Source organism: Gopherus evgoodei, unplaced genomic scaffold, assembly GCF_007399415.2.
Source record: "Gopherus evgoodei ecotype Sinaloan lineage unplaced genomic scaffold, rGopEvg1_v1.p scaffold_31_arrow_ctg1, whole genome shotgun sequence".
NCBI lineage: Eukaryota > Metazoa > Chordata > Testudines > Testudinidae > Gopherus > Gopherus evgoodei.
The window spans coordinates 4,975,086-5,000,052 of NW_022059983.1; the positions used below are offsets into that span (position 1 = coordinate 4,975,086).

Below are 24,967 nucleotides of genomic sequence, written 5' to 3' on the forward strand. Positions count from 1 at the left end.
CTGTTATTTACAGCGGCTGTTGCTGTCTTGAGCACGGTTACCCCCGGTTCCCCACTCTCAGCCAGGCTGCTGCCAGGAGGCTCCCTGCTTCCCGTTCACAGAGTCAAGAACCCCGGGCAGCTGGACCCCGCTCTCAGTGGGGGTGACAGGGCAGGGGAGACAGGTGATCTCCTGGAGAGGAGCTGCAGGGAACCGAGAGCTTTGGCTCTCAGCCTCCCACACTGCCCCTCTTAAGTCTGTGGAAGCGCTCCTGGTGAGAACACGCATCACAGACAGAAGGAGGGTAGTGTGGACATCTGCCACCACAGTAATTACTAACATAGGTTGACTTAAGGCTGAAGTGTGGACACGTCCTGAGAATGGAGCAAATCCTGTGCGAATCTGGAAGTAAAATCAATTTATCGAGAAATATTTTTAAAAGAAACAATCCCAAAGCTTTTTGTGCAGTTGCATTTATTTGTGTTTTTGCAAAGCTCTTGCCATTCGCCAGGGCAAGAGAGGGACAGAGTTCTTTGCCCTCTGTTACATCGAAAGAAACCACAATCAATGAACAGCACAGTAATCCGTTAGAGTCCCAATCAGTCCAATTGATGATTCTCATGTGCCATTTGATTGGTCAGGAGAGGTGAGAGGCAGCAGCACAGGAAGCGTAATGGCAGGCATCATCGCCGTATTCAGCAAATGTGGTTTCATCAGCGTCTCTCTTATTAATTAATCATTCCAGGGTCTGCAGGGCCAGGGAGAGATGGCAAACAGCAATTATGGTCCCACTAACCCACTGGGAATTAGACAAGTACTCTTCCTCATACCCTGAAGGAATTCCATCCCTTTCCATCCCCAGACAGCTGGGTGCATTTTACATCAGTGCCCTTTGCAAACTGTGTTATTGATAGACTGGAAAAGGGAGTGAGAACCCTGCCGATCAGCTCCTCCCCTCTGCCCCCAGAGGTGTGCAGTGGTGTGCAGGAGGTGCTGGAGGCGAGGGGGTGAGAGCGAGGGTGGGGCACACTTGGGGGAAGGGGTGGAGTGGGGTAGAGTGGGGCTGGGAAGAGATGGGGAGGGGGTGGGGCCTTAGGGGGAGGTGTGGAGTGGGGGGAGGGGCTGGGGCAGAGCTGGGGGCACATTAGAAAGTCAGCACCTCAAAAATTTAACAACAGTGTTCTTTTGCAAATGAAAAAAAATTATGATTTTGTTTTCTGTTGAAAAACCAAAAAAAAAGGCCCCATAAAAAGAACTGGAAGGTGTTTAATTGAATCTTATTACACCTGAGAAGAGATAAGAGTCTTTCCTGAACTCTCACTTAGGTTAGCAGGAGATTCAAAAGCGCAATGGGTGCTTATGTACCCAGCAGTCTAGAGGGCAGTGTCGTTTAGTGGCTCGGTTACTGGACCAGAAGTGCAGTTGAAATCATGTGTATGATTGTCCATGGTGATAATATTATCCCCACTCCAAAGGTTCAGAATGACAGCATTTGCAGCAAATCACAGCTCTCAGTATGTATGAACCCACTACCCCAGCGGGGATGGGCATTTAAGACACTGGGTAGGTCTGGTCAGCACCACCGACGGGGATGTTAAAAGTCCTGTCGTCAATGCTGCCCACCTAAGGCAGCCTAGTGCCTACGTGTTCCGACACCGCGTTGCGCCCCGGAAGCAGCCAGCAGCAGGTCCAGCTTCTAGGAAGAGGGGCCATGAAGCTATGCCCCCACTATAAGCAACAGATCGGCACTCCCATTGTCTGGAAACCATTCAATGGGAGCTGTGGGGAGGAGCCTGTGGAGTGGGAGGACTCTCCATGCTGCATTTACAACATGGGCAAATGCAGCCAGTGTTCCTCGCAGGCAAAGGTTACGAGACATCAAACTAGCTGAAACACGGTCTGTTCACAGATATGTGTGAAGCTACATAGCATGGAGAGATAATCTCTACTACTTACGCTTTTGTTGTCAAAGCTGCTGTCGACCACTTTGCCGGTCTTTTTGCTTCCGGAGCCCTGCAAAATGGGGACTGTTTATAATGTGTATTGTGTCCACCTGTATGGTTCCAATGGATAGTCCATCGACCCAGTGGGCCATGGACAATTTATACTATCTGGGGATATGACGTATTGATTTCACTGCTTCTCCAGACAATTTACACTAGTGGGAACCTGGACCCATTAATTACTATGAAACTATGGCAAATTTACATGAACTGGGGATCTGCCCCGACATCATTGGGTTGTTAGAGAGCAGCAATACAGAATGCTATTGAGGCAAAGCATGATAGTCCAGTAGGAAAAATAACTGCTGATACTCACCACTAAGCATAATTTGTTGTTTTTCTACAAGAGAAAGAGAAGTTAGGAATGCACACTATTCAACTCCACACAAGGGAAGGAGCGGTTGTACCATCTAATAACTTCAGAATAGCCACACCTGATCAGACCAATAGGCCAATCTACCCTGATGTCCCTCCCCAGGCTGGAACAGAGGAATGGGCTCCCCAGTCATATCTCCTAAACGGCCCAGTATTCCAGTGCTGACCTCATCAATGCTATTGACATAGAAAAATAAACTCGGTGCTAATCTAGCACTTTAACTGTTATGCTATGCTTAGATACCCTCACACCTAAGTACGTTCCTTATTCATAGATAAATGGGTCTCTGGTTTTGTTCTGCAAGAAACAAGCCACGTGTTATTCCCATTCAGATGATATGAGGCAAAATTAATCTAATAGGAAAGGAGTGACAACAGAATTGACCCTGAGTTCCTAGGACTGTTGCCAAGAGCAGTGCATTCTGTGTGATTTCGGAAGGATCTCTTGAGAGATTCAGTGGGTACGCAAAGGAACTGTGGGATACTTCATGGCTGTCCAATGAACTTGTAGGAGAAGAGATCATTCTCCCATGAAGTCATGGGAAATTCTCATGAGGCGCCCAGTGGGTATGGACATGTATGCAAAAACTCTTGGGCTATCTCCCAGGTGCAATGCATTGTGGGTGATGTCAAAGACCCTCTTTCAAGATATTTCATAGGTGCCCTGTAGCACGATGGTCACCCTGCTCAGCTAAGGGTTAATGTTTTTTTACCTGGAAAGGAGTAACCTGAAACACCTGACCAGAGGACCAATCAGGAAATAAAACTTTTTCAAATCTGGGTGGAGGGAAGTTTGTGTGTAAGTCCTTTGTTTTGTACTCCCTGTACTCTCTCTTGGGTATGAGAGGATTTCTGTCTTCTGCTTTTCTAATTTTCTGTTTCCAAGTTGTAAGTACAAAGGTAGGTTTGTTTTCTTTTGTGGGCTGCCTCTTCCTTGGCTAGTTCTGCATTAATTAGTTCTATCCGTCTTTTATGTTCATTTTCTTTGTCTATGGCTTGTTGCCAGTGCTCTCTCCTGCCTTAGGCTTTTTTTGGAACTTATGTTTTCTGCTTTTTTGTGCTGAGGCGCCCTCTGGTGTTTATTGTCTAAACTGCAGCTTCTCTGTTGCCTCCTAGGGTCTGCCTAGCAACAGTGCCTTTTCCCCTTTCTTCCTCTAGCTAATCTTTTAAATGTAAAGTAAACCAGAAAAACCACTTTATTTGCATGTGTATTGTGCTGGTAATTGCCCCCTAATGGGAGTGCTATTGTCTGACAAAAGACCCGTAATAGTTCCTTAATGGTTCCTTGCTTGATAGGCAAGCCACAACTGCCAGAGAGAGCAGAAAAAAAAATTATTTCTGGTTCCTTTTAAAACCAAACCCTCTCTGCTAAAAAGCCCCTAGCAGAGAAAAGAAAAATATAATATTCCTACTGGCTTCTGGATTCTATCTATCCCACGGCTCCCACCATGTCATAACCTATTCCCAGATTTGGACCTTAGCGTCCAAAATATGGGGGTTAGCATGAAAACCTCCAAGCTTAGTTACCAGCTTGGACCTGGTAAAGCTGCCACCACCCAAAAAATTAGAGTGTTTTGGGGCACTCTGGTCCCCCCAAAAACCTTCCCTGGGGACCCCAAGACCCAAATTCCTTGAGTCTCACAACAAAGGGGAATAAACCATTTCCCTTTCCCCCTCCAGGTGTTCCCTCCCTGGGTTCCTGGAGAGATACACAGAAGCAAGCTCCGTGAATCTAAACAGAGGGAGTCCACCCTCTCCTATTTCCAGTCCTGGAAACACAAGCACTTCCCTCTTCACCCAGAGGGTATGCAAAGTCAGGCTAGTAAATCTAACACACACAGATTTCCCCCTGACTTCTTCCTCCCACCAATTCCCTGGTGAGCTACAGACTCAATTCCCTGGAGTTCCCCACTAAAGAAAAACTCCACAGGTCCTAAAAAGAAGGCTTTATGTAAAAAGAAAGAAAAATACATAAAAATGGTCTCTCTGTATTAAGGTGACAAATACAGGGTCAATTGCTTAAAAGAATATTGAATAAACAGCCTTATTCAAAAAGAATACAATTCAAAGCACTCCAGCAACTACACACATGTAAATACAAAAAAACCCAAACCTATCTTTGTACTTACAACTTGGAAACAGAAGATTAGAAAAGCAGAAGACAGAAATCCTCTCATAGCCGAGAGAGAGTACAGGCAGAACAAAACAAAGGACTTACACACAAACTTCCCTCCACCCAGATTTGAAAAAGTTTTATTTCCTGATTGGTCCTCTGGTCAGGTGTTTCAGGCTACTCCTTTCCAGGAAAAAGAACATTAACCCTTAGCTATCTGTTTATGACAGGGATACTTCATGGCTGTGCAGTGAACTTGTAGGAGAAGAGATCATTCTCCCATGAAGTCATGGGAAATTCTCATGAGGCGCCCAGTGGGTATGGACATGTATGCAAAAACTCTTGGGATATCTCCCAGGTGCAATGCATTGTGGGTGATGTCAAAGACCCTCTTTCAAGATATTTCATAGGTGCCCTGCTCTGGCCTGGAAGGGGTTAAAACAGTCCTAGGTAGGGGTTGGGGCAGGAGAAATGCTAGGCTGATTGGTGGATGCGGTCACAGATGGGGCCAGCCCCAATCAGGGCACAGCTGGCCCTATAAGATGCTGAAAGAACACACTCTCTAGCTTCCTAGAGAGAGGAGGACCTTGCTGCTTGGAAAGCTGGGAAGGGTAGCTGAAGTGGAGCAGTGTTTGAGAAGGGGAGAAGGAGCGGGTTAGCTCCAGCCTAGCAAAACCTCAGGCTGCAGGGCGAGTTAAGAGCCCAGAAAAGGGAACTAGGGGTGCAGAGGGGCAGTCCAGATATAGGCAGAGGCAGTTGGTCCAACCTCCCTTGCCGATGTTCAGTGATTTACAGACTGCAGTCTGCCCCAGAGAACGGGGGCTAGGTGGTGACTGGCAGTAATGACTGAGGTAATGGAGGGATAGAGGGTTGGGGGTTCTGGTAGGTGGGGAGACCCAAATTCTGGGTTTCTCTGAATGGGGCAGAGCCCGTACATAGAAATAGAAGGGCCCCTGCTCTGGGAGGGACAAGGGCCAGCGGCAGGTGAAACATTGGCCTGTGGAAGGTGTCCTACGCTGGAAAGAGTTCATACCCAAGACGACCAGCAGGAGGTGCCACGCCAGTGACTTGTCACTTTGCGACATGCCTAAAGTAATTGTGGAGAGGACAATCTCCCATCAACTCTAGCTATCGCATATAAGCCTCTCAAATATGTGTTCACCTGGAGCACATCTGAGGTAGCTCCCAGCAGAAGTGCCTTCTGGGTGATATAAAAAAAGCCTTGTCTGGCATCCCTCGTTATTGCCCCGGGTACTGTGGGAGAGTGGGGTCAACCTGCGATAAGCCTCTAGAGATTTTCATAAGCCCTGTGGAGTGGGAGGACTTTCCATACTGCCTTCCTAACATGAGCAAATACTCCTCGAAGGCAAACATTGCCAGACACCAAACTAGCTGAAACGGGGTCCATTCCCTGATATGCGTGAAGCTAGATAGCATGGAGAGGTAATCTCTGCTACTTACGCTGTTGTCGTTAAAGCTGCCATGGCCTACGTCACCGGTGTTTACGCTACCAGAGTCCTGCAAGATGGGAAAGGTTTAATATGTTTACTGTGTAACACCTATAGGGCTCCAATAGATTTTCCATCGACTCAGTTGGCCATGGATAATTTATAGCATCTAGGGATGTGGCATATTGATTCCAGTGCTTCTCTGGACAATACAGACCATTGGGAAGCTGGACCCATTGATTCCTATGAAATTACGGAAAGTTTATATGAACTGGGAATCTGCCCCAACGTCAATCTCATCCGGTGGTGGAAACCAGGAGATAATCCTTGATAAAGCTCCGATATTCCAAGCCTGTAAATTGGTTATACAAGGCTGGACTGATGGGATGAAAGGGTTCAGGCTGGCAGCTGTGTAGGGAGCTTTGAAAGCAAAGAGCTGGGCTGTTAGTGAGAAGCAATACAGAATGCTAATGAGGCAAAGTGTGATAGTCCAATAGGAAAAATAACTGCTGATACTCACCACTGACCAGAATTTGTTGTTTTTCTACAAGAGAAAGAGAAGTTAGGAATGCACACTATTCAGCTCCCCACAAGGAGAGCAGCGATTGTACCATCTATTAACTTCAGAATAGCCACACCTGACTAGACCAATAGGCCAATCTACCCTGATGTCCCTCCCCAGGCTGGAACAGAGGAATGGGCCCCCCAGTCATATCTTCTAAAAGGCCCAGTATTCCACTGCTGACCTCATCAATGCTATTGACATAAATAATATCTCCTTGGTGCTAATCTAGCACTTTAACTGTTATGCTATGCTTAGATCCCCTCACAACCTACGTGTTATTCCCACTCAGATGACATGAGGCAAAATTAATGTAATAGGAAAGGAGTGACAACAGAATTGACCCTTAGTTCCTAGGACTGTTGCCAAGAGCAGTGTCCGTGTGATTTCGGAAGGATCTCTTGTGAGAGATTTAATGGGCACGCAAAGGAACTGTGGGATACTTCATGGCTGTCCAGTGATCTTGTAGGAGAAGAGATCATTCTCCCATGAAGTCATGGGAAATTCTCATGAGGTGCCCAGTGGGTATGGACATGTATGCAAAAACTCTTGGGATATGTCACAGGTGCAATGCATTGTGGGTCATGTCAAGACCCTTTTTCAAGATATTTCATAGGTGCCTTGTAACGCGGTGTTCACCCTGCTCTGGCCTGGAAGTGGTTGAAACAGTCCTAGGTGGGAGCTGGAGCAGTAGAAATGCTAGTCTGATTGGTGAAAGAGGCCTCAGATGGGGCCAGCCCCAGTCAGGGCTCAGCTGACCCTATAAGAGGGCTGGTGGCCAGAGGCTGAAAGAACACACTCTCTAGCTTCCTCGAGAGAGGAGGATCTTGCTGCCTGGAAAGCTGGGAAGGGTAGCTGAAGTGGAGCGGTGTTTGAGAAGGGTGGAAGGAGCGGTTTAGCTCCAGCCTAGCAAAACGCCAGGCCGCAGGGCAAATTAAGGGCCCACAAGAGTGAACTAGGGGTACAGAGGGATAGTCCTGATATAGGCAGAGGTAGCTCGTCCAGCCCCCCTTGCTGATGTTGAGTGGTTTACAGACTGAAGTCTGCCCCAGAGAGCAGGGGCTGGATGGTGACTGGCAGTAACCGCTGAGACCAAGTGGGGATAGAGGGTTGGGGGTTCTGCTAGGCGGGGAGACCCAAATCGCGCATTACTGCGGACGGGGCAAAACCTGGACCTAGAAGGGCACTGGGCGGGGGAGGGACATGGGGCCAGTGGCAGGCAAGGAATAGGCCTCTAAACGGCCCTCTGGGCTGGATTGAGCTGATTCCCGAGACAACCAGCAGGAGGTGCTGCGCCAGTGACTTGCGACATGCCCAAAGGAATTGTGGAGAGGACAACCTCTCATCAACCCTAGCTATCTCATATAAGCCTCCGAAATATGTGTTCAACGGGAGACCCTCTGAGGTAGCTCCCAACAGAAGTGCCTTCTGCGTGATATAAAAAAAGCCTCATCTGGCATCCCTCATTATTACCCTGGGTACTGTGGGAGAGAGTGGTCAACCTGCTATAAGCCTCTGGAGATTTTCATAACCTCTGTGGAGTGGGAGGACTTACCATGCTGCCTTCACAACATGAGCAAATGTAGCCAATGCTCCTCGCAGGCAAACAATGAGACATCAAACTAACTGAAATGGGGTCCATTCACTGATGTGCGTGAAGCTAGATAGCATGGAGAGGTAATCTCTGCTACTTACACTGTTGTCGTTAAAGCTGCCGTGGCCCACGTCACCGGTATTTACGCTACCAGAGCCCTGCAAAATGGGGAATGTTGATTCTGTTTATTGTGTAACACCTATAGGGCTCCAACAGATATTCCATTGACCCAGTGGCCCATGGACAATATAAAGAATCTGGGGTTGTGGCTTATTGATTCCAGTGCTTCTCGGAACAATTAACGTCAATGGGAAACAAACCCCACTGATTCCTATGAAACTTTGGCAAATTACATGAACTGGGGATCTGCCCCAACATCATTCTCATCCACTGGTGGAAACCAGGAGATAATCCTTTGTAAAGCTCTGACATTCCAAACCTGTATATTTGTTATACCAGGCTAGACTGATGGGATAAAAGGGTTCAGGATGGCAGCTGTGTAGGGAGCTTTGCCAGCAAAGGGCTGGGCTGTTAGTTAGCAGCAATACAGAATGCTGTTGAGGCAAAGCATGATAGTCCAATAGGAAAATAACTGCTGATACTCACCACTGACCAGAATTTGTTCTTTTTCTACAAGAGAAAGAGAAGTTAGGAATGCACACTGTTCAACTCCCCACCAGGGTAGGAGCAGTTGTACCATCTAGTAACTTCAGAATAGCCACACCTGATCAGACCAATAGGCCAGTCTGCCCTGATGTCCCTCCCTGGGCTGGAACAGAGGATGGGCTCCCCAGTCCTATCTGCTAAAATGCCCAGTATTCCAGTGCTGACCTCATCAATGCTATTGACATAAATAGTATCAACTCGATGCTAATCTAGCACTTTAACTCTTATGCTTTGCTTAGATCCCCTCACAGCTACGTATGTTTCTTATTCATAGATATCTGGGAATCCTCTTTTGTTCTGAAAGAAACAAGCTACATGTTGTTCCCACTCAGATGACATGAGTCAAAGTTAATCTAATAGGAAAGGAGTCGGCCTTCGTATCCTTGACAGGACACAATTGACCCTAAGTCCATAGGACTGTTGGCAAGAGCAGTGTATTCCATGCGATTTCAGAAGGATCTCATGTGAGATATTTAGTGGGTATCCAACGGATCTGTGGGACACTTCATACCTGTCCTGTGGACTAGTAGGAGAAGAGATCATCCTCCCATGATGTCATGGGAAATTCTCATGAGCTCCTCAGTGGGGGATGGACATGTATCCGAAAACTCTTGGGATAGCTTCCATGTGCAGTGCATTGTGGGTGATGTCAAAGACGCTCTTGCAAAATATTTTGTGGGTGCCCAAAGGAATTGTGGAGAGGACAACGTCCCATCAAATATGGCACTCTCATATTAACCTCCCATATATGCATTCACCTGGAGACCCTCTGAGGTAGCTCCCAGCAGAAGTGCCTTCTGAGTGATATCAAAAAGCCTATTCTGGCATCCCTCATTATAACCCGGGTACTGTGGGAGAGGGAGGTCAAGCTGCTATAAGCCTCTGGAGATTTTCGTAAACCCTGTGGAGTGGGAGGACTTTCCATGCTGCCTTCATAACATCAGCAAATGCTGCCAAAGCTCCTCACAGGCAGACGTTATCAGACATCAAACTAGCTGAAACTGGGTCCATTCACTGATGTGTGTGAAGCTACATGGCATGGAGAGGTAATCTCAGTCGCTTACGCTGTCGTCTTTAAATCTGCCATAGCCCACGTCGCCGGTATTTACGCTACCATAGCCCTGCAATTTGGGGAATGTTTATTATGTTTATTGTGTAACACCTATACTCATCTGTTACAAACATACATCTAATCATATGCCTTAAAAAAGTTTTGAACCTAAGTTGGTAAAAAAAAGGTTAGGGAGTCTTTCATGCGGGTTCCCACATCTGTACCCCAGAGTTCTGAGTGTGGAAGAAACCCTGACATGGTGGTAGAGGTGGGAACATTTTAAACCAGAAGCCCAGTAAAATTTTTAAAGGACAATTTTTTTTCCTATTTTGCTTCTTAAAAAGCAGAGGGTTTTTTTTTAATTTCTATTATTTTTTAAGCTGTGAACAGCTGGAGTATATTTTGTATGCATGAGGGCACGATAGTTAGCTTCCTGCAAGAAAAATCACAAGTGGTTTTTGTTTTCTTTTCTAGCTCTAAGTTAGGCTAAGCGCAGAAAGGCTAGAATAACAGAATGTGTTTTTACCGTTATTGGTCCTTTTGGTCAGGTGCAGCTCAGGTTATCTGAGCTTTTTAACTCTTTACAGGTAAAAGAGGAATTAATCCTTTACAGGGTAAAGAGGGATTTTATGCTATCCTGAGCTGTATGTTTATGACAGGATCCAACATAGAGTCCGTCTACGCAATGTGCCATGGACAATTTATAGCATCTGGGGATGTAGCATATTGATTCCAGTGCTACTCTGGACAATATACACCAATGCGAACCTGGACCAGCTGATTCCTATGAAACTGCAGCAAATTTACATGAACTGGGGATCTGCCCCAACATCATTCTCATCCACTGGTGGAAATAGAGAGAGAATCCTTGGTAAAGCTCCGACATTCCAAGCCTGTAAATTGGTTATACCAGGCTGGACTGATGGGACAAAAGGGTTCAGGATGGCAGTTGTTTAGGGAGCTTTGTCAGCAAAGGGCTGGGCTATAGTGAGCAGCAATACAGAATACAGCATGATAGTCTGATAGGAAAAATAACTGCTTATACTCACCACTGGCAAGAATTTGTTGTTTATCTACAACAGAAAGAGGAATTAGAAATGCCCACTGTTCAACTTCCTGCAAGGGTAGGAGCGGTTGTACCATCTAATAACTTCAGAATAGCCACACCTGATCAGACCAATTGGCCAATCTGCCCTGATGTCCCTCCCCGGGCTGGAACAGAGGAATGGGCTCCTCAGTCATATCTCCTAAAGGCCCAGTATTCCAGTGCAGACCTCATCAATGCTATTGACATAGAAAAATAAACTCGGTGCTAATCTAGCACTTTAACTCTTATGCTGTGATTCGATCCCCTCACAGCTAAGTACGTTCCTTATTGATAGATAAATGGGTCTCTGTTTTTGTTCTGCAAGAAGCAAACCACGTGTTATTCCCACTCAGATGACATGAGGCAAAATTAATCTAATAGGAAAGGAGTGACATCAGAATTGACCCTTAGTTCCTAGGACTGTTGCCAAGAGCAGTGCATTCTGTGTGATTTCGGAAGGATCTCTTGTGAGAGATTTAGTGGGTGCCCAAAGGAACTGTGGGATACTTCATGGCTGTCCAGTGAACTTGTAGGAGAAGAGATCATTCTCCCATGATGTCATGGGAAATTCTCATGAGCCGCCCAGTGGGTATGGACATATAAGCAAAAACTCTTGGGATATGTCCCAGGTGCAATGCATTGTGGGTGATGTCAAAGACCCTCTTTCAAGATATTTCATAGGTGCCCTGTAGCACAGTGGTCACCCTGCTCCGGCCTGGAAGGGGTTAAAACAGCCCTGGGTGGGGGTTGGGGCAGGAGAAATGCTAGTCTGATTGGTGAAAACGGCCACAGGTGGGGCCAGCCCCAGTCAGGGCACAGCTGGCCCTATAAGAGGGCTGGTGGCCAGAGGCCGAAAGAACACACTCTCTAGCTTCCTCGAGAGAGGAGGACCTTGCTGCCTGGAAAGCTGGGAAGGGTAAGTGAAGTGGAGCATTGCTTGATAAGGGTAGAAGGAGCGGGTTAGCTCCAGCCTAGTAAAACCCCAGGCTGCAGGGCGAATTAAGGGCCCGCAAGAGTGAACTAGGGGTGCAGAGGGATAGTCCTGATATAGGCAGAGGCAGCTCGTCCAGCCCCCTTTGCTGATGTTGAGAGGTTTACAGACTACAGTCTGCCCCAGAGAGCAGGGGCTGGATGGTGACTGGCATTAACCACTGAGACCTACTGGGGAGAGAAAGGTTGGGGATTCTGCTAGGTGGGGAGACCCAAATCGCACATTACTGCAGGCGGGGCAAGACCTGGACCTAGAAGGGCAGTGGGTGGGGGAGGGACAAGGGGCCAGTGGCAGGCAAGACAGCGGTCTCTAAAGGGCGCTCTGGGCTGGATTGAGCTGACTCCCGAGACGACCAGCAGGAGATGCTGCGCCAGTGACTTGCGACATGCCCAAAGGAATTGTGGAGAGGACAACCTCTCATCAACCCTAGCTATCTCATATAAGCCTCCCAAATATGTGTTCACCTGGAGACCGTCTGAGGTAGCTCCCAGCAGAAGTGCCTTCTGAGTGATATAAAAAAAGCCTCATCTGGCATCCCTCATTATTATCCCGGGTACTGTGGGAGGGAGAAGTCAACCTGAGATAAGCCTCTGGAGATTTTCATAAGCTCTGTGGAGAGGGAGGACTTACCATGCTTCCTTCGCAACATGAGCAAATGTAGCCAATGCTCCTCGCTGGCAAACATTATGAGACATCAGACTAACTGAAATGGGATCCATTCACTGATGTGCGTGAAGCTAGATAGCATGGAGAGGTAATCTCTGCTACTTACGCTGTTGTCGTTAAAGCTGCCGTGGCCCACGTCACCGGTGTTTACGCTACCAGAGCCCTGCAAGATGGGGAATGTTTATTGTGTAACACCTATAGGGCTCCAACAGATATTCCATTGACCCAGTGGACCATGGACAATATAAAGAATCAGGGGTTGTGGCTTATTGATTCCAGTGCTTCTCGGAACAATTAACGTCAATGGGAAACAAACCCCGTTGATTCCTATGAAACTTCGGCAAATTACATGAACTGGGGATCTGCCCCAACATCATTCTCATCCACTGGTGGAAACCAGGAGATAATCCTTGGTAAATCTCTGACATTCCAAACCTGTATATTTGTTATACCAGGCTGGACTGATGGGATAAGAGGGTTCAGGATGGCAGCTGGGAGCTTTGCCAGCAAAGGGCTGGGCTGTTAGTTAGTAGCAATACAGAATGCTGTTGAGGCAAAGCATGGTAGTCCAATAGGAAAATAACTGCTGATACTCACCACTGACCAGAATTTGTTCTTTTTCTACAAGAGAAAGAGAAGTTAGGAATGCACACTGTTCAACTTCCCACAAGGGTAGGAGCAGTTGTACCATCTATTAACTTCAGAATAGCCACACCTCATCAGACCAATAGGCCAATCTACCCTGATGTCGCTCCCTGGGCTGGAACAGAGGAATGGGCTCCCCAGTCATATCTCCTAAAAGGCCCAGTATTCCAGTGCTGACCTCATCAATGCTATTGACATAAATTGTATCAACTCGATGCTAATCTAGCACTTTAACTCTTATGCTATGCTTAGATCCCCTCACAGCTACGTACGTTTCTTATTCACAGATATCTGGGAGTCCTCTTTTGTTCTGAAAGAAACAAGCTACATGTTGTTCCCACTCAGATGACATAAGTCAAACTTAATCTAATAGGAAAGGAGTCGGCCTTCGTATTCTTGACAGGACACAATTGACCCTGAGTCCCTAGGACTGTTGGCAAGAGCAGCGTATTCCATGTGATTTCAGAAGGATCTCATGTGAGATATTTAGTGGGTACCCAACGGATCTGTGGGACACTTCATACCTGTCCTGTGGACTAGTAGGAGACGAGATCATCCTCCCATGATGTCATGGGAAATTCTCATGAGCTCCTCAGTGCGGGATGGACATGTATGCGAAAACTCTTGGGATAGCTCCCATGTGCAGTGCATTGTGGGTGGTGTCAAAGACCCTCTTGCAAGATATTTCGTGGGTGCCCAAAGGAATCGTGGAGAGGACAACGTCCCATCAAACATGGCACTCTCATATTAACCTCCCATATATGCATTCACCTGGAGACCCTCTGAGGTAGCTTCCAGCAGAAGTGCCTTCTGAGTGATATGAAAAAGCCTCTTCTGGCATGCCTCATTCATACCGCAGGTACTGTGGGAGAGGGAGGCTAACCTGCTATAAGCCTCTGGAGATTTTCATAAACCCTGTGGAGTGGGAGGGCTTTCCATGCTGCCTTCGTAACATCAGCAAATGCTGCCAAAGCTCCTCACAGGCAGACATTATCAGACACCAAACTAGCTGAAACTGGGTCCATTCACTGATGTGTGTGAAGCTACATGGCATGGAGAGGTAATCTCAGTTGCTTACGCTGTTGTCTTTAAATCTGCCATAGGCCACGTCACCGGTATTTACGCTACCATAACCCTGCAATTTGGGGAATGTTTATTATGTTTATCGTGTAACACCTATATTCATCTGTTATAAACATACATCTAATCATATGCCTTAAAAAAGTTTTAAACCGAAGTTGGTAAAAAAAAGGTTAGAGAGTCTTTCATGCGGGTTCCCACATCTGTACCCCAGATTTCCGAGTGTGGAAGAAACCCTGACATGGTGGGAGAGGTGGGAATATTTTAAAGTAGAAGCCCAGTAAAATTTTTAAAGGACAATTTTTTTCCCTTTTTTACTTCTTAAAAAGCAGAGGGTTTTTTTTAAATTTTTATTATTTTTTTAAGCTGTGAACAGCTGGAGTTTATTTCTCTGCATGAGGGCATGATAGTTAGCTTCCTGCAAGAAAAATCACAAGTGTTTTTTTTGTTTTTTTTTTCTTTTCTAGCTCTAAGTTAGGCTAAGCGCAGAAAGGCTAAAATAACAGAAAGTGTTTTTACCGTTATTGGTCCTTTTGGTCAGGTGCAGCTCAGGTTATCTGAGCTTTTTAACCCTTTACAGGTAAAAGAGGAATTAATCCTTTACAGGGTAAAGAGGGATTTTATGCTATCCTGAGCTGTATGTTTATGACAGGATCCAACAGATATTCCGTCGAAGCAGTGTGCCGTGGACAATTTATAGCATCTGGGGATGTAGAGTATTGATTCCAGTGCTACTTTGGACATCATACACCAATGCGAACCTGGACCAGCTGATTCCTATGAAACTGCAGCAAATTTACATGAACTGGGGATCTGCCCCAACATCATTCTCAACTACAGGTGGAAATAGAGAGAGAATCCTTGGTAAAGCTCCGACATTCCAAACCTGAAAATTGGTTATAGCAGGCTGGACTGATGGGATAAAAGGGTTCAGGATGGCAGTTGTTTAGGGAGCTTTGTCAGCAAAGGGCTGGGCTGTAGTGAGCAGCAATACAGAATACAGCATGATAGTCTGATAGGAAAAATAACTGCTTATACTCACCACTGGCAAGAATTTGTTGTTTATCTACAACAGAAAGAGGAATTAGAAATGCCCACTGTTCAACTCCCCACAAGGGTAGGAGCGGTTGTACCATCTAATAACTTCAGAATAGCCACACCTGATCAGACCAATAGGCCAATCTGCCCTGATGTCCCTCCCCGGGCTGGAACAGAGGACTGGGCTATTCAGTCATATCTCCTAAAGGCCCAGTATTCCAGTGCAGACCTCATCAATGCTATTGACATAGAAAAATAAACTCGGTGCTAATCTAGCACTTTAACTCTTACGCTATGCTTAGATCCCCTCAAAGCTAAGTACGTTCCTTATTCATAGATAAATGGGTCTCTGTTTTTGTTCTGCAAGAAGCAAACCACGTGTTATTCCCACTCAGATTACATGAGGCAAAATTAATCTAATAGGAAAGGAGTGACAACAGAATTGACCCTGAGTTCCTAGGACTGTTGCCAAGAGCAGTGCATTCTGTGAGATTTCGGAAGGATCTCTTGTGAGAGATTTAGTGGGTACGCAAAAGAACCGTGGGATACTTCATGGTTGTCCAGTGAACTTGTAGGAGAAGAGATCATTCTCCCATGAAGTCATGGGAAATTCTCATGAGGTGCCCAGTGGGTATGGACATGTATGCAAAAACTCTTGGGATATGTTCCAGGTGCAATGCATTGTGGGTGACGTCAAAGACCCTCTTTCAAGATATTTCATAGGTGCCCTGTAGTATGGTGTTCACCCTGCTCCGGCCTGGAAGGGGATAAAACAGCCCTGTGTGCGGGTTGGGGCAGGAGGAATGCTAGTCTGATTGGTGGAAGCGGCCACAGGTGGGGCCAGCCCCAATCAGGGCACAGCTGGCCCTATAGGCGGGCTGATGGCCAGAGGCTGAAAGAACACACTCTCTAGCTTCCTCGAGAGAGGAGGACCTTGCTGCCGGAAATCTGGGAAGGGTAAGTGAAATGGAGCATTGCTTGAGAAGTGTAGAAGGAGCGGGTTAGTTCCAGCGTAGCAAAACCCCAAGCTGCAGGGCGAGTTAAGGGCCCACAAGAGGGAACTAGGAGTGCAGAGGGATAGCTCAGTGGTTTGAGCGCTGGCCTGCTAAACCCAAGGTTGTGCGTTCAATCCTTGAGGGGGCCATTTAGGGATTTGGGAATTGGTCCTGCTTTGAGCAAGGGGTTGGACTAGATGATCTCTTCAGGTCCCTTCCAACCCTAATAATCTATCATCCTGATATAGGCAGAGGCAACTGGTCCAGCCCCCCTTGTCGATGTTGAGTGGTTTACAGACTGCAGTCTGCCCCAGAGAGCAATGGCTGGATGGTGACTGGCATTAACCACTGAGACCAAGTGTGGAGAGAGGGTTGTGGGTTCTGGTAGGTGGGGAGACCCAAATTGCACGTTACTGCATCCAGGGGACCTAGAAGGGCATTGGGTGAGGGAGGGACATGGGGCCAGCGGCAGGCAAGACAGCGGCCTCTAAAGGGCACTCTGGGCTGGATTCAGCTGATTCCCGAGACAACCAGCAGGAGGTGCTGCGCCAGTGACTTGAGACATGCCGAAAGGAATTGTGGAGAGGACAACCTCTCATCAATCCTAGCTATCTCATATAAGCCTCCGAAATATGTGTTCAGCTGGAGACCCACTGAGGTAGCTCCCAGCAGAAGTGCCTTCTGGGTGATATAAAAAAAGCCTCATATGGCATCCCTCATTATTTCCCCGGGTACTGTGGGAGGGAGAGGTCAACCTGCTATAAGCCTCTGGAGATTTTCATAAGCTCTGTGGAGTGGGAGGACTTACCGTGCTGCCTTCGCAACATGAGCAAATGTAGCCAATGCTCCTCGCAGGCAAACATTTTCCATCATCAAACTAACTGAAATGGGGTCCATTCACTGATGTGCGTGAAGCTAGATAGCATGGAGAGGTAATCTCTGCTACTTACGCTGTTGTCGTTAAAGCTGCCGTGGCCCACGTCTCCAGTGTTTACGCTACCAGAGCCCTGCAAGATGAAGAATGTTTATTCTATTTATTGTGTAACACCTATAGGGCTCCAACAGATATTCCATTGACCCAGTGGCCCATGGAGAATATAAAGAATCTGGGGTTGTTGCTTTTTGATTTCAGTGCTTCTCAGAAGAATTAACTTCAATGGGAAAGCGACCCCGTTGATTCCTATGAAACTTCGGCAAATTTCATGAACTGGGGATCTGCCCCAACATCATTCTCATCCACTGGTGGAAACCAGGAGATAATCCCTGGTAAATCTCTGACATTCCAAACCTGTAAATTGGTTATACCAAGCTGGACTGATGAGATAAAAGGGTTCAGGAGCGCAGCTGTGTAGGGAGATTTCCCAGCAAAGGCCTGCTCTGTTAGTGAGCAGCAATACAGAATGCTTTTGAGGCAAAGCATGACAGTCCAATAAGAAAATAACTGCTGATACTCACCACTGACCAGAATTTGTTGTTTTTCTACAAGAGAAAGAGAAGTTAGGAATGCACACTGTTCAACTCCCCACCAGGGTAGGAGCAGTTGTACCATCTAGTAACTTCAGAATAGCCACACCTCATCAGACTAATAGGCCAGTCTGCTCTGATGTCCCTCCCTGGGCTGGAACAGAGGAATGGGCTCCCCAGTCATATCTCCTAAAAGGCCCAGTATTCCAGTGCTGACCTCATCAATGCTATTGACATAAATAATATCAACTCGGTGCTAATCTAGCACTTTAACTCTTATGCTATGCTTAGATCACCTCACAGCTAAGTACGTTTCTTATTCATAGATATCTAGGAGTCCTCTTTTGTTCTGAAAGAAACAAGATACATGTTGTTCCCACTCAGATGACATGAGTCAAAGTTAATCTAATAGGAAAGGAGTCGGCCTTCGTATCCTTGACAGGACACAATTGACCCTGAGTCCCTAGGACTGTTGGCAAGAGCAGTGTATTCCATGTGATTTCAGAAGGATCTCATGTGAAATATTTAGTGGGTATCCAACGGATCTGTGGGACACTTCATACCTGTCCTGTGGACTAGTAGGAGACGAGATCATCCTCCCATGATGTCACGGGAAATTCTCATGAGCTCCTCAGTGAGGGATGGACATGTATGCGAAAATTCTTGGGATAACTCCCATGTACGGTGCATTGTGGGTGATGTCAAAGACCCTCTTGCAAGATATTTCGTGGGTGCCCAAAGGAATCGTGCAGAGGAGAACGTCCCATCAGACATGGCACTCTCATACTAACCTCCCATATATGCATTCACCTGGAGACCCTCTGAGGTAGCTTCCAGCAGAAGTGCCTTCTGAGTGATATCAAAAAGCCTGTTCTGGCATCCCTCATTACAACCCGGGTACCATGGGAGAGGGAGGTCAACCTGCTATAAGCCTCTGGAGATTTTCATAAACCCTGTGGAGTGGAAGGACTTTCCATGCTGCCTTCGTAACATCAGCAAATGCTGCCAAAGCTCCTCACAGGCAAACATTATCAGACATCAAACTAGCTGAAACTGGGTCCATTCACTGATGTGTATGAAGCTACATGGCATGGAGAGGTAATCTCAGTCGCTTACGTACGTCGCTGGTATTTACGCTACCATAGCCCTGCAATTTGGGGAATGTTTATTATGTTTATCGTGTAACACCTATACTCATCTGTTACAAACATACATCTAATCATATGCCTTAAAAAAGTTTTAAACCAAAGTTGGTAAAAAAAAGGTTAAGGAGTCTTTCATGCGGGTTCCCACATCTGTACCCCAAAGTTCCGAGTGTGGAAGAAAGCCTGACATGGTGGGAGAGGTGGGATCATTTTAAACCAGAAGCCCAGTAAAATTTTTAAAGGACAACTTTTTTTCCTTTTTTTTGCTTCTTAAATAGCAGAGGTTTTTTTTTTTTTAATTTTTACTATTTTTTTAAGCTGTGAGCAGCTGGAGTTTATTTCTCTGCATGAGGGCAGGATAGTTAACTTCCTGCAAGAAAAATCACAAGTGTTTTTTTTGTTTTTTTTTTCTTTTTTAGCTCTAAGTTAGGCTAAGCGCAGAAAGGCTAAAATAACAGAAAGTGTTTTTACCCTTATTGATCCTTTTGGTCAGGTGCAGCTCATGTTATCTGAGCTGTTTAACCCTTTACAGGTAAAAGAGGAATTAATCCTTTACAGGGTAAAGAGGGATTTTATGCTATCCTGAGCTGTATGTTTATGACAGGATCCAACAGATATTCTGTCTACGCAGTGTGCCAAGGACAATTTATAGCATCTGGGGATGTAGCGTATTGATTCCAGTGCTACTCTGGACAATATACACCAATGCGAACCTGGGCCAGCTGATTCCTATGCAACTGCAGCAAATTTACATGAACTGGGGATCTGCCCCAACATCATTCTCATCCACAGGTGGAAATGAAGAGAGAATCCTTGGTAAAGCTCCGACATTCCAAACCTGAAAATTGGTTATAGCAGGCTGGACTGATGGGATAAAAGGGTTCAGGATGGCAGTTGCTTAGGGAGCTTTGTCAGCAAAGGGCTGGGCTTTAGTGAGCAGTAATACAGAATACAGCATGATAGTCTGATAAGAAAAATAACTGCTTATACTCACCACTGGCAAGAATTTGTTGTTTATCTACAACAGAAAGAGGAATTAGAAATGCCCACTGTTCAACTCCCCAAAAGGGTAGGAGCGGTTGTACCATTTAATAACCACACCTGATCAGACCAATAGGCTAATCAACCCTGATGTCCCTCCCCGGGCTGGAACAGAGGACTGGGCTCCTCAGTCATATCTCCTAAAGGCCCAGTATTCCAGTGCTGACCTCATCAATGCTATTGACATAGAAAAATAAACTCGGTGCTAATTTAGCACTTTTACTCTTATGCTATGCTTAGATCCCCTCATAGCTAAGTACGTTCCTTATTCATAGATAAATGGGTCTCTGTTTTTGTTCTGCAAGAAACAAGCCATGTGTTATTTCCACTCAGATGACATGAGGCAAAATTAATATAATAGGAAAGGAGCGACAACAGAATTGACCCTGAGTTCCTAGGACTGTTGCCAAGAGCAGTGCATTCTGTGAGATTTCGGAAGGATCTCTTGTGAGAGTTTTAGTGGGTATGAAAAAGAGCTGTGGGATACTTCATGGCTGTCCAGTGAATTTGTAGGAGAAGAGATCATTCTCCCATGAAGTCATGGGAGAGTCTCATGAGGCGCCCAGTGGGTATGGGCATGTATGCAAAAACTCTTGGGATATGTCCCAGGTGCAATGCATTGTGGGTGACGTCAAAGACCCTCTTTCAAGATATTTCATGGCTGCCCTGTAGCGCGGTGTTCACCCTGCTCCGGCCTGGAAGGGCTTAAAACAGCCCTGGGTGGGGGTTGGGGCAGGAGAAATGCTAGCCTGATTGGTGGAAGCGGCCAGAGGTGGGCCTAGCCCCAATCAGGGCACAGCTGGCCCTATAAGAGGGCTGATGGCCATAGGCTGAAGGAACACACTCTCTGGCTTCCTAAAGCAAGGAGGACCTTGCTGCCTGGAAAGCTGGGAAGAGTAGCTGAAGTGGAGCAGTGCTTGAGAAAGGGAGAAGGAGCAGGTTAGCTCCAGCCTAGGAAAACCCCAGGCTGCAGGGCGAGTTAAGGGCCTGCAAAGGGCAACTAGGAGTGCAGAGAGATAGTCCTGATATAGATAGAGGCAGCTGGTCCAGCCCCCCTTGCCGATGTTGAGAGGTTTACAGATTGCAGTCTGCCTCCGAGGGCGGGGGCTAGATGGTGACTGGCAGTAACCACTGAGACCAAGTGGGGATAGAGGGTAGGGGGTTCTGCTAGGTGAGGAGACCCAAATCGCGTGTTACTGCGGGTGGGGCAAAACCTGGACCTAGAAGGGCAGTGGGTGGGGGAGGGAGATGGGGCCAGCGGTAGGCAAGACATTGGCCTCTAAAGGGCGCTCTGGGCTGGATTGAGCTGATACCCGAGATGACCAACAGCAGGTGCTGCGCCAGTGACTTGCGACATGCCCAAAGGAATTGTGGAGAGGACAACCTCTCATCAACCCTAGCTATCTCATATAAGTCTCCGAAAGATGTGTTCACCTGGAGACCATCTGAGGTAGCTCCCAGCAGAAGTGCCTTCTGGGTTTTATAAAAAAAGCCTCATCTGGCATCCCTCATTATTACCCCGGGTACTGTGGGAGAGAGAAGTCAACCTGCTATAAGCCTCTTGAGATTTTCATAAGCCCTGTGGAGTGGGAGGACTTACTATGCTGCTTTCACAACATGGACAAATGTAGCCAATGCTCCTCTCAGGCAAACATTATGAGACATCAAACTAACTGAAATGGGGTCCACCCACTGATGTGCGTGAAGCTAGATAGCATGGAGAGGGAATCTCTGCTACTTACACTGTTGTCGTTAAAGCTGCCGTGGCCCACGTTACCGGTGTTTACGCTACCAGAGTCCTGCAAGATGGGGAATGGTTATTGTGTTTATTGTGTAACACCTATAGGGCTCCAACAGATATTACATTCACCAGTGGGTCATGGATAATTTAAAGAATCTGAGGTTGTGGCATATTGATTCCAGTGCTTATCGGAACAATTAACATCAATGGGAAACTGACCCTGTTGATTCCTGTGAAACTTTGGCAAAATTACATGAACTGGGGATCTGCCCCAACATCAATCTTATCCACTGGTGGAATCCGGATATAATCCTTGGTAACGGCCCACATTCTGAAGCTGTTAATTTGTGTTATACAAGACTGGACTGATGGGATAAAATGGTTCAGGATCGCAGTTGCGTAGAGAGCTTTACCAGCATAGGGCTGGGCTGTTAATGAGCAGCAGCACAGAATACTGTGCAAGAAAGCATGTTAGTTCGATAGGAAAAATAACTGCTGATACTCACCACTGACCAGAATTGGTTGTTTTTCTACAAGAGAAAGAGAAGTTAGGAATGCACACTGTTCAACTCCCCACAAGGGTAGGAGCGGTTGTACCATCTAGTAACTTCAGAATAGCCACACATGATCAGACCAATAGGCCAATCTACCCTGATGTCCCTCCCTGGGCTGGAACAGAGGAATGGGCCCCCCAGTTATATCTCCTAAAAGGCCCAGTATTCCAGTGCTGACCTTATCAATGCTATTGACATAAGCAATATCAACTCGGTGCTAATCTAGCACTTTAACTATTATGCTATGCTTAGATCCTCTCACACAGGGCCGGCTTTAGGAAGTGCGGGGCCCAATTTGAACAGTTTTGACATACCCCCGGCAGGAATGACTAAAAATAAATTCACATGTAAAAAAAAATGTGGGGCTTGTACTCACTGTACTCACTAGGAGGTGCTCTGAGTCTTTGGCGGCACTTCAGCGGTGGGTCCTTCACTCGCTTCAGGTCTTCGGAGACACTGAGGGACCCGCCACCGAAGACCCAGAGCAAGCAAAGTCCCATCGCCGAAGTGCTGCTGAAGACCTGAAGCGCTGCTAGATGAGTAAAAATTAAAAAGATGTCTCTAGCCAGGGAAGGGATTCTCACTGGGCACGGGGCCCTCTTAGGCGCGGGGCCAAATTTGGAGAAATTAGTGGAATAGACCTAAAGCGGGCACTGCCCTGACAGCTAAGTACATTTCTTATTCATAGATAAATGGGTCTCTGCTTTTGATCTGCAAGAAACAAGCCATGTGTTATTCCCACTAAGATGACATGAGGCTAAATTAATCTAATAGGAAAGGAGTGACAACAGAATCGACCCTGAGTTCCTAGGACTGTTGCCAAAACGAGTGCATTCGGTGTAATTTCGGAAGGATCTCTTGTGAGAGATTCACTGGGTACGCAAAGGAACTGTGGGATACTTCATGGCTGTCCAGTGAACTTGTAGGAGAAGAGATCGTTCTCCCATGAAGTCATGGGAAATTCTCATGAGGCACCCAGTCGGTATGGACATGTACGCAAAGTCTCTTGGGATATGTCCCAGGTGCAGTGCATTGTGGGTGACATCAGAGACCTTCTTTCAAGATATTTCATAGGTGCCCTGTAATATGGTGGTCACCCTGATCCGGCCTGGAAGGGGTTAAAACAGTCCTAGGTGGGGGTTGGGGCAGGAGAAATGCTAGTCTGATTGGTGGAAGCGGCGACAGGTGGGGCTAGCCCCAGTCAGGGCACAGCTGGCCCTATAAGCGGGCTGATGGCCAGAGGCTGAAAGAACACACTCTCTAGCTTCCTTGAGAGAGGAGGACCTTGCTGCCTGGAAAGCTGGGAAGGGTAGCTGAAGTGGAGCGGTGTTTGAGAAGGGGAGAAGGAGCGGGTTAGCTCCAGCTAGCAAAACCCCAGGCTGCAGGGCGAGTTAAGGGCCCGCAAGAAGGAACAAGGAGTGCAGAGAGATAGTCCTGATATAGGCAGAGGTAGTTGGTAAAAACCCCCTTGCCGATGTTGAGTGGTTTACAGACTGAAGTCTGCCCCAGAGAGGGGGGGCTAGATGGTGACAGGCAGTAACCACTGAGACCAAGTGGGGATTGAGGGTTGGGGGTTCTTCTAGGTGGGGAGACCCAAATTGCACGTTACTGCAGGTGGGGCAAGACCTGGACCTAGAAGAGCAGTGGGTGGGGGAGGGACATGGGGCCAGTGGCAGGCAAGATATCGGCCTCTAAAGGGCGCTCTGGGCTGGATTGAGCTGATTCCCGAGACGACCAGCAGGAGGTGCTGCGCCAGTGACTTGCGACATGCCCAAAGGAATTGTGGAGAGGACAACCTCTCATCAACCCTAGCTATCTCATATAAGTCTCCGAAATATGTGTTCACCGGGAGACCGTCTGAGGTAGCTCCCAGCAGAAGTGCCTTCTGGGTGATATAAAAAAAGCCTCATCTGGCATCCCTCATTATTACCCCGGTACTGTGAGAGAGAGAGGTCAACCTGCTATAAGCTCTGCTACTTACGCTGTTGTCGTTAAAGCTGCCGTGGCCCACGTCACCAGTCTTTACGCTACCAGAGCCCTGCAAGATGGGGAATGTTTATTGTGTAACACCTAAAGGGCTCCAACACATATTCCATTGACCCAGTGGACCATGGACAATATAAAGAATCTGGGGTTGTGGCATATTGATTCCAGTGCTTCTCGGAACAATTAACATCAATGGGAAACTGACCCCGTTGTTTCCTATGAAACTTCCTCAAACTTACATGATCTGGGGATCTGCCCCAGCATCATTCTCATCCACTGGTGGAAACCAGGAGATAATCCCTTGTAAAGCTCTGACATTCCAAACCTGTAAATTGATTATACCAGGCTAGACTGATGGGATAGAAGGATTCAGGATGGCAGCTGTATAGGGAGCTTTGCCAGCAAAGGGCTGGGCTGTTAGTGAGCTGCAATACAGAATGCTATTGAGTCAAAGCATGATAATCCAATAGGAAAAATAACTGCTGATACTCACCACTGACCAGAATTTGTTGTTTTTCTACAAGAGAAAGAGAAGTTAGGAATGGACACTGTTCAACTCTCCACAAGGGTAGGAGCGGTTGTACCATCTAGTAACTTCAGAATAGCCACACCTGATCAGACCAATAGGCCAATCTACCCTGATGTCGCTCCCCGGGCTGGAACAGAGGAATGGGCCCCCCAATCATATCTCCTAAAATGCCAAGTATTCCAGTGCTGACCTCATCAGTGCTATTGACATAAAT

The 24,967-nt window shown here is 46.9% G+C and overlaps 1 protein-coding gene across 23 annotated transcripts in view; it reads right to left on the minus strand.

Annotated features, from left to right (window-relative positions):
• Positions 1–447: 447 nt before the first annotated feature.
• Positions 448–24,967, minus strand: part of LOC115640488 (uncharacterized PPE family protein PPE40-like) — a 31,855-nt gene continuing 7,335 nt past the window's right edge. For 4 of the 23 annotated variants that reach the window (XM_030543284.1, XM_030543283.1, XM_030543293.1 and 1 more), the window contains 18 exons: positions 24,718–24,741; positions 24,220–24,276; positions 22,191–22,214; positions 21,686–21,742; positions 19,897–19,920; positions 17,749–17,772; positions 17,244–17,300; positions 15,303–15,326; positions 13,133–13,156; positions 12,642–12,698; positions 10,841–10,864; positions 8,681–8,704; positions 8,176–8,232; positions 6,439–6,462; positions 5,932–5,988; positions 2,299–2,322; positions 1,936–1,992; positions 448–727 (listed from right to left, as the gene is read on the minus strand). In XM_030543284.1, the coding sequence (XP_030399144.1) occupies positions 716–727; positions 1,936–1,992; positions 2,299–2,322; positions 5,932–5,988; positions 6,439–6,462; positions 8,176–8,232; positions 8,681–8,704; positions 10,841–10,864; positions 12,642–12,698; positions 13,133–13,156; positions 15,303–15,326; positions 17,244–17,300; positions 17,749–17,772; positions 19,897–19,920; positions 21,686–21,742; positions 22,191–22,214; positions 24,220–24,276; positions 24,718–24,741 (651 nt within the window). In that variant the 3' untranslated portion in view covers positions 448–715. The remainder of the gene's footprint in view (positions 728–1,935; positions 1,993–2,298; positions 2,323–5,931; positions 5,989–6,438; positions 6,463–8,175; positions 8,233–8,680; positions 8,705–10,840; positions 10,865–12,641; positions 12,699–13,132; positions 13,157–15,302; positions 15,327–17,243; positions 17,301–17,748; positions 17,773–19,896; positions 19,921–21,685; positions 21,743–22,190; positions 22,215–24,219; positions 24,277–24,717; positions 24,742–24,967) is intronic. The other 19 variants (XM_030543291.1, XM_030543298.1, XM_030543306.1 and 16 more) reach the window with 16 other exon arrangements.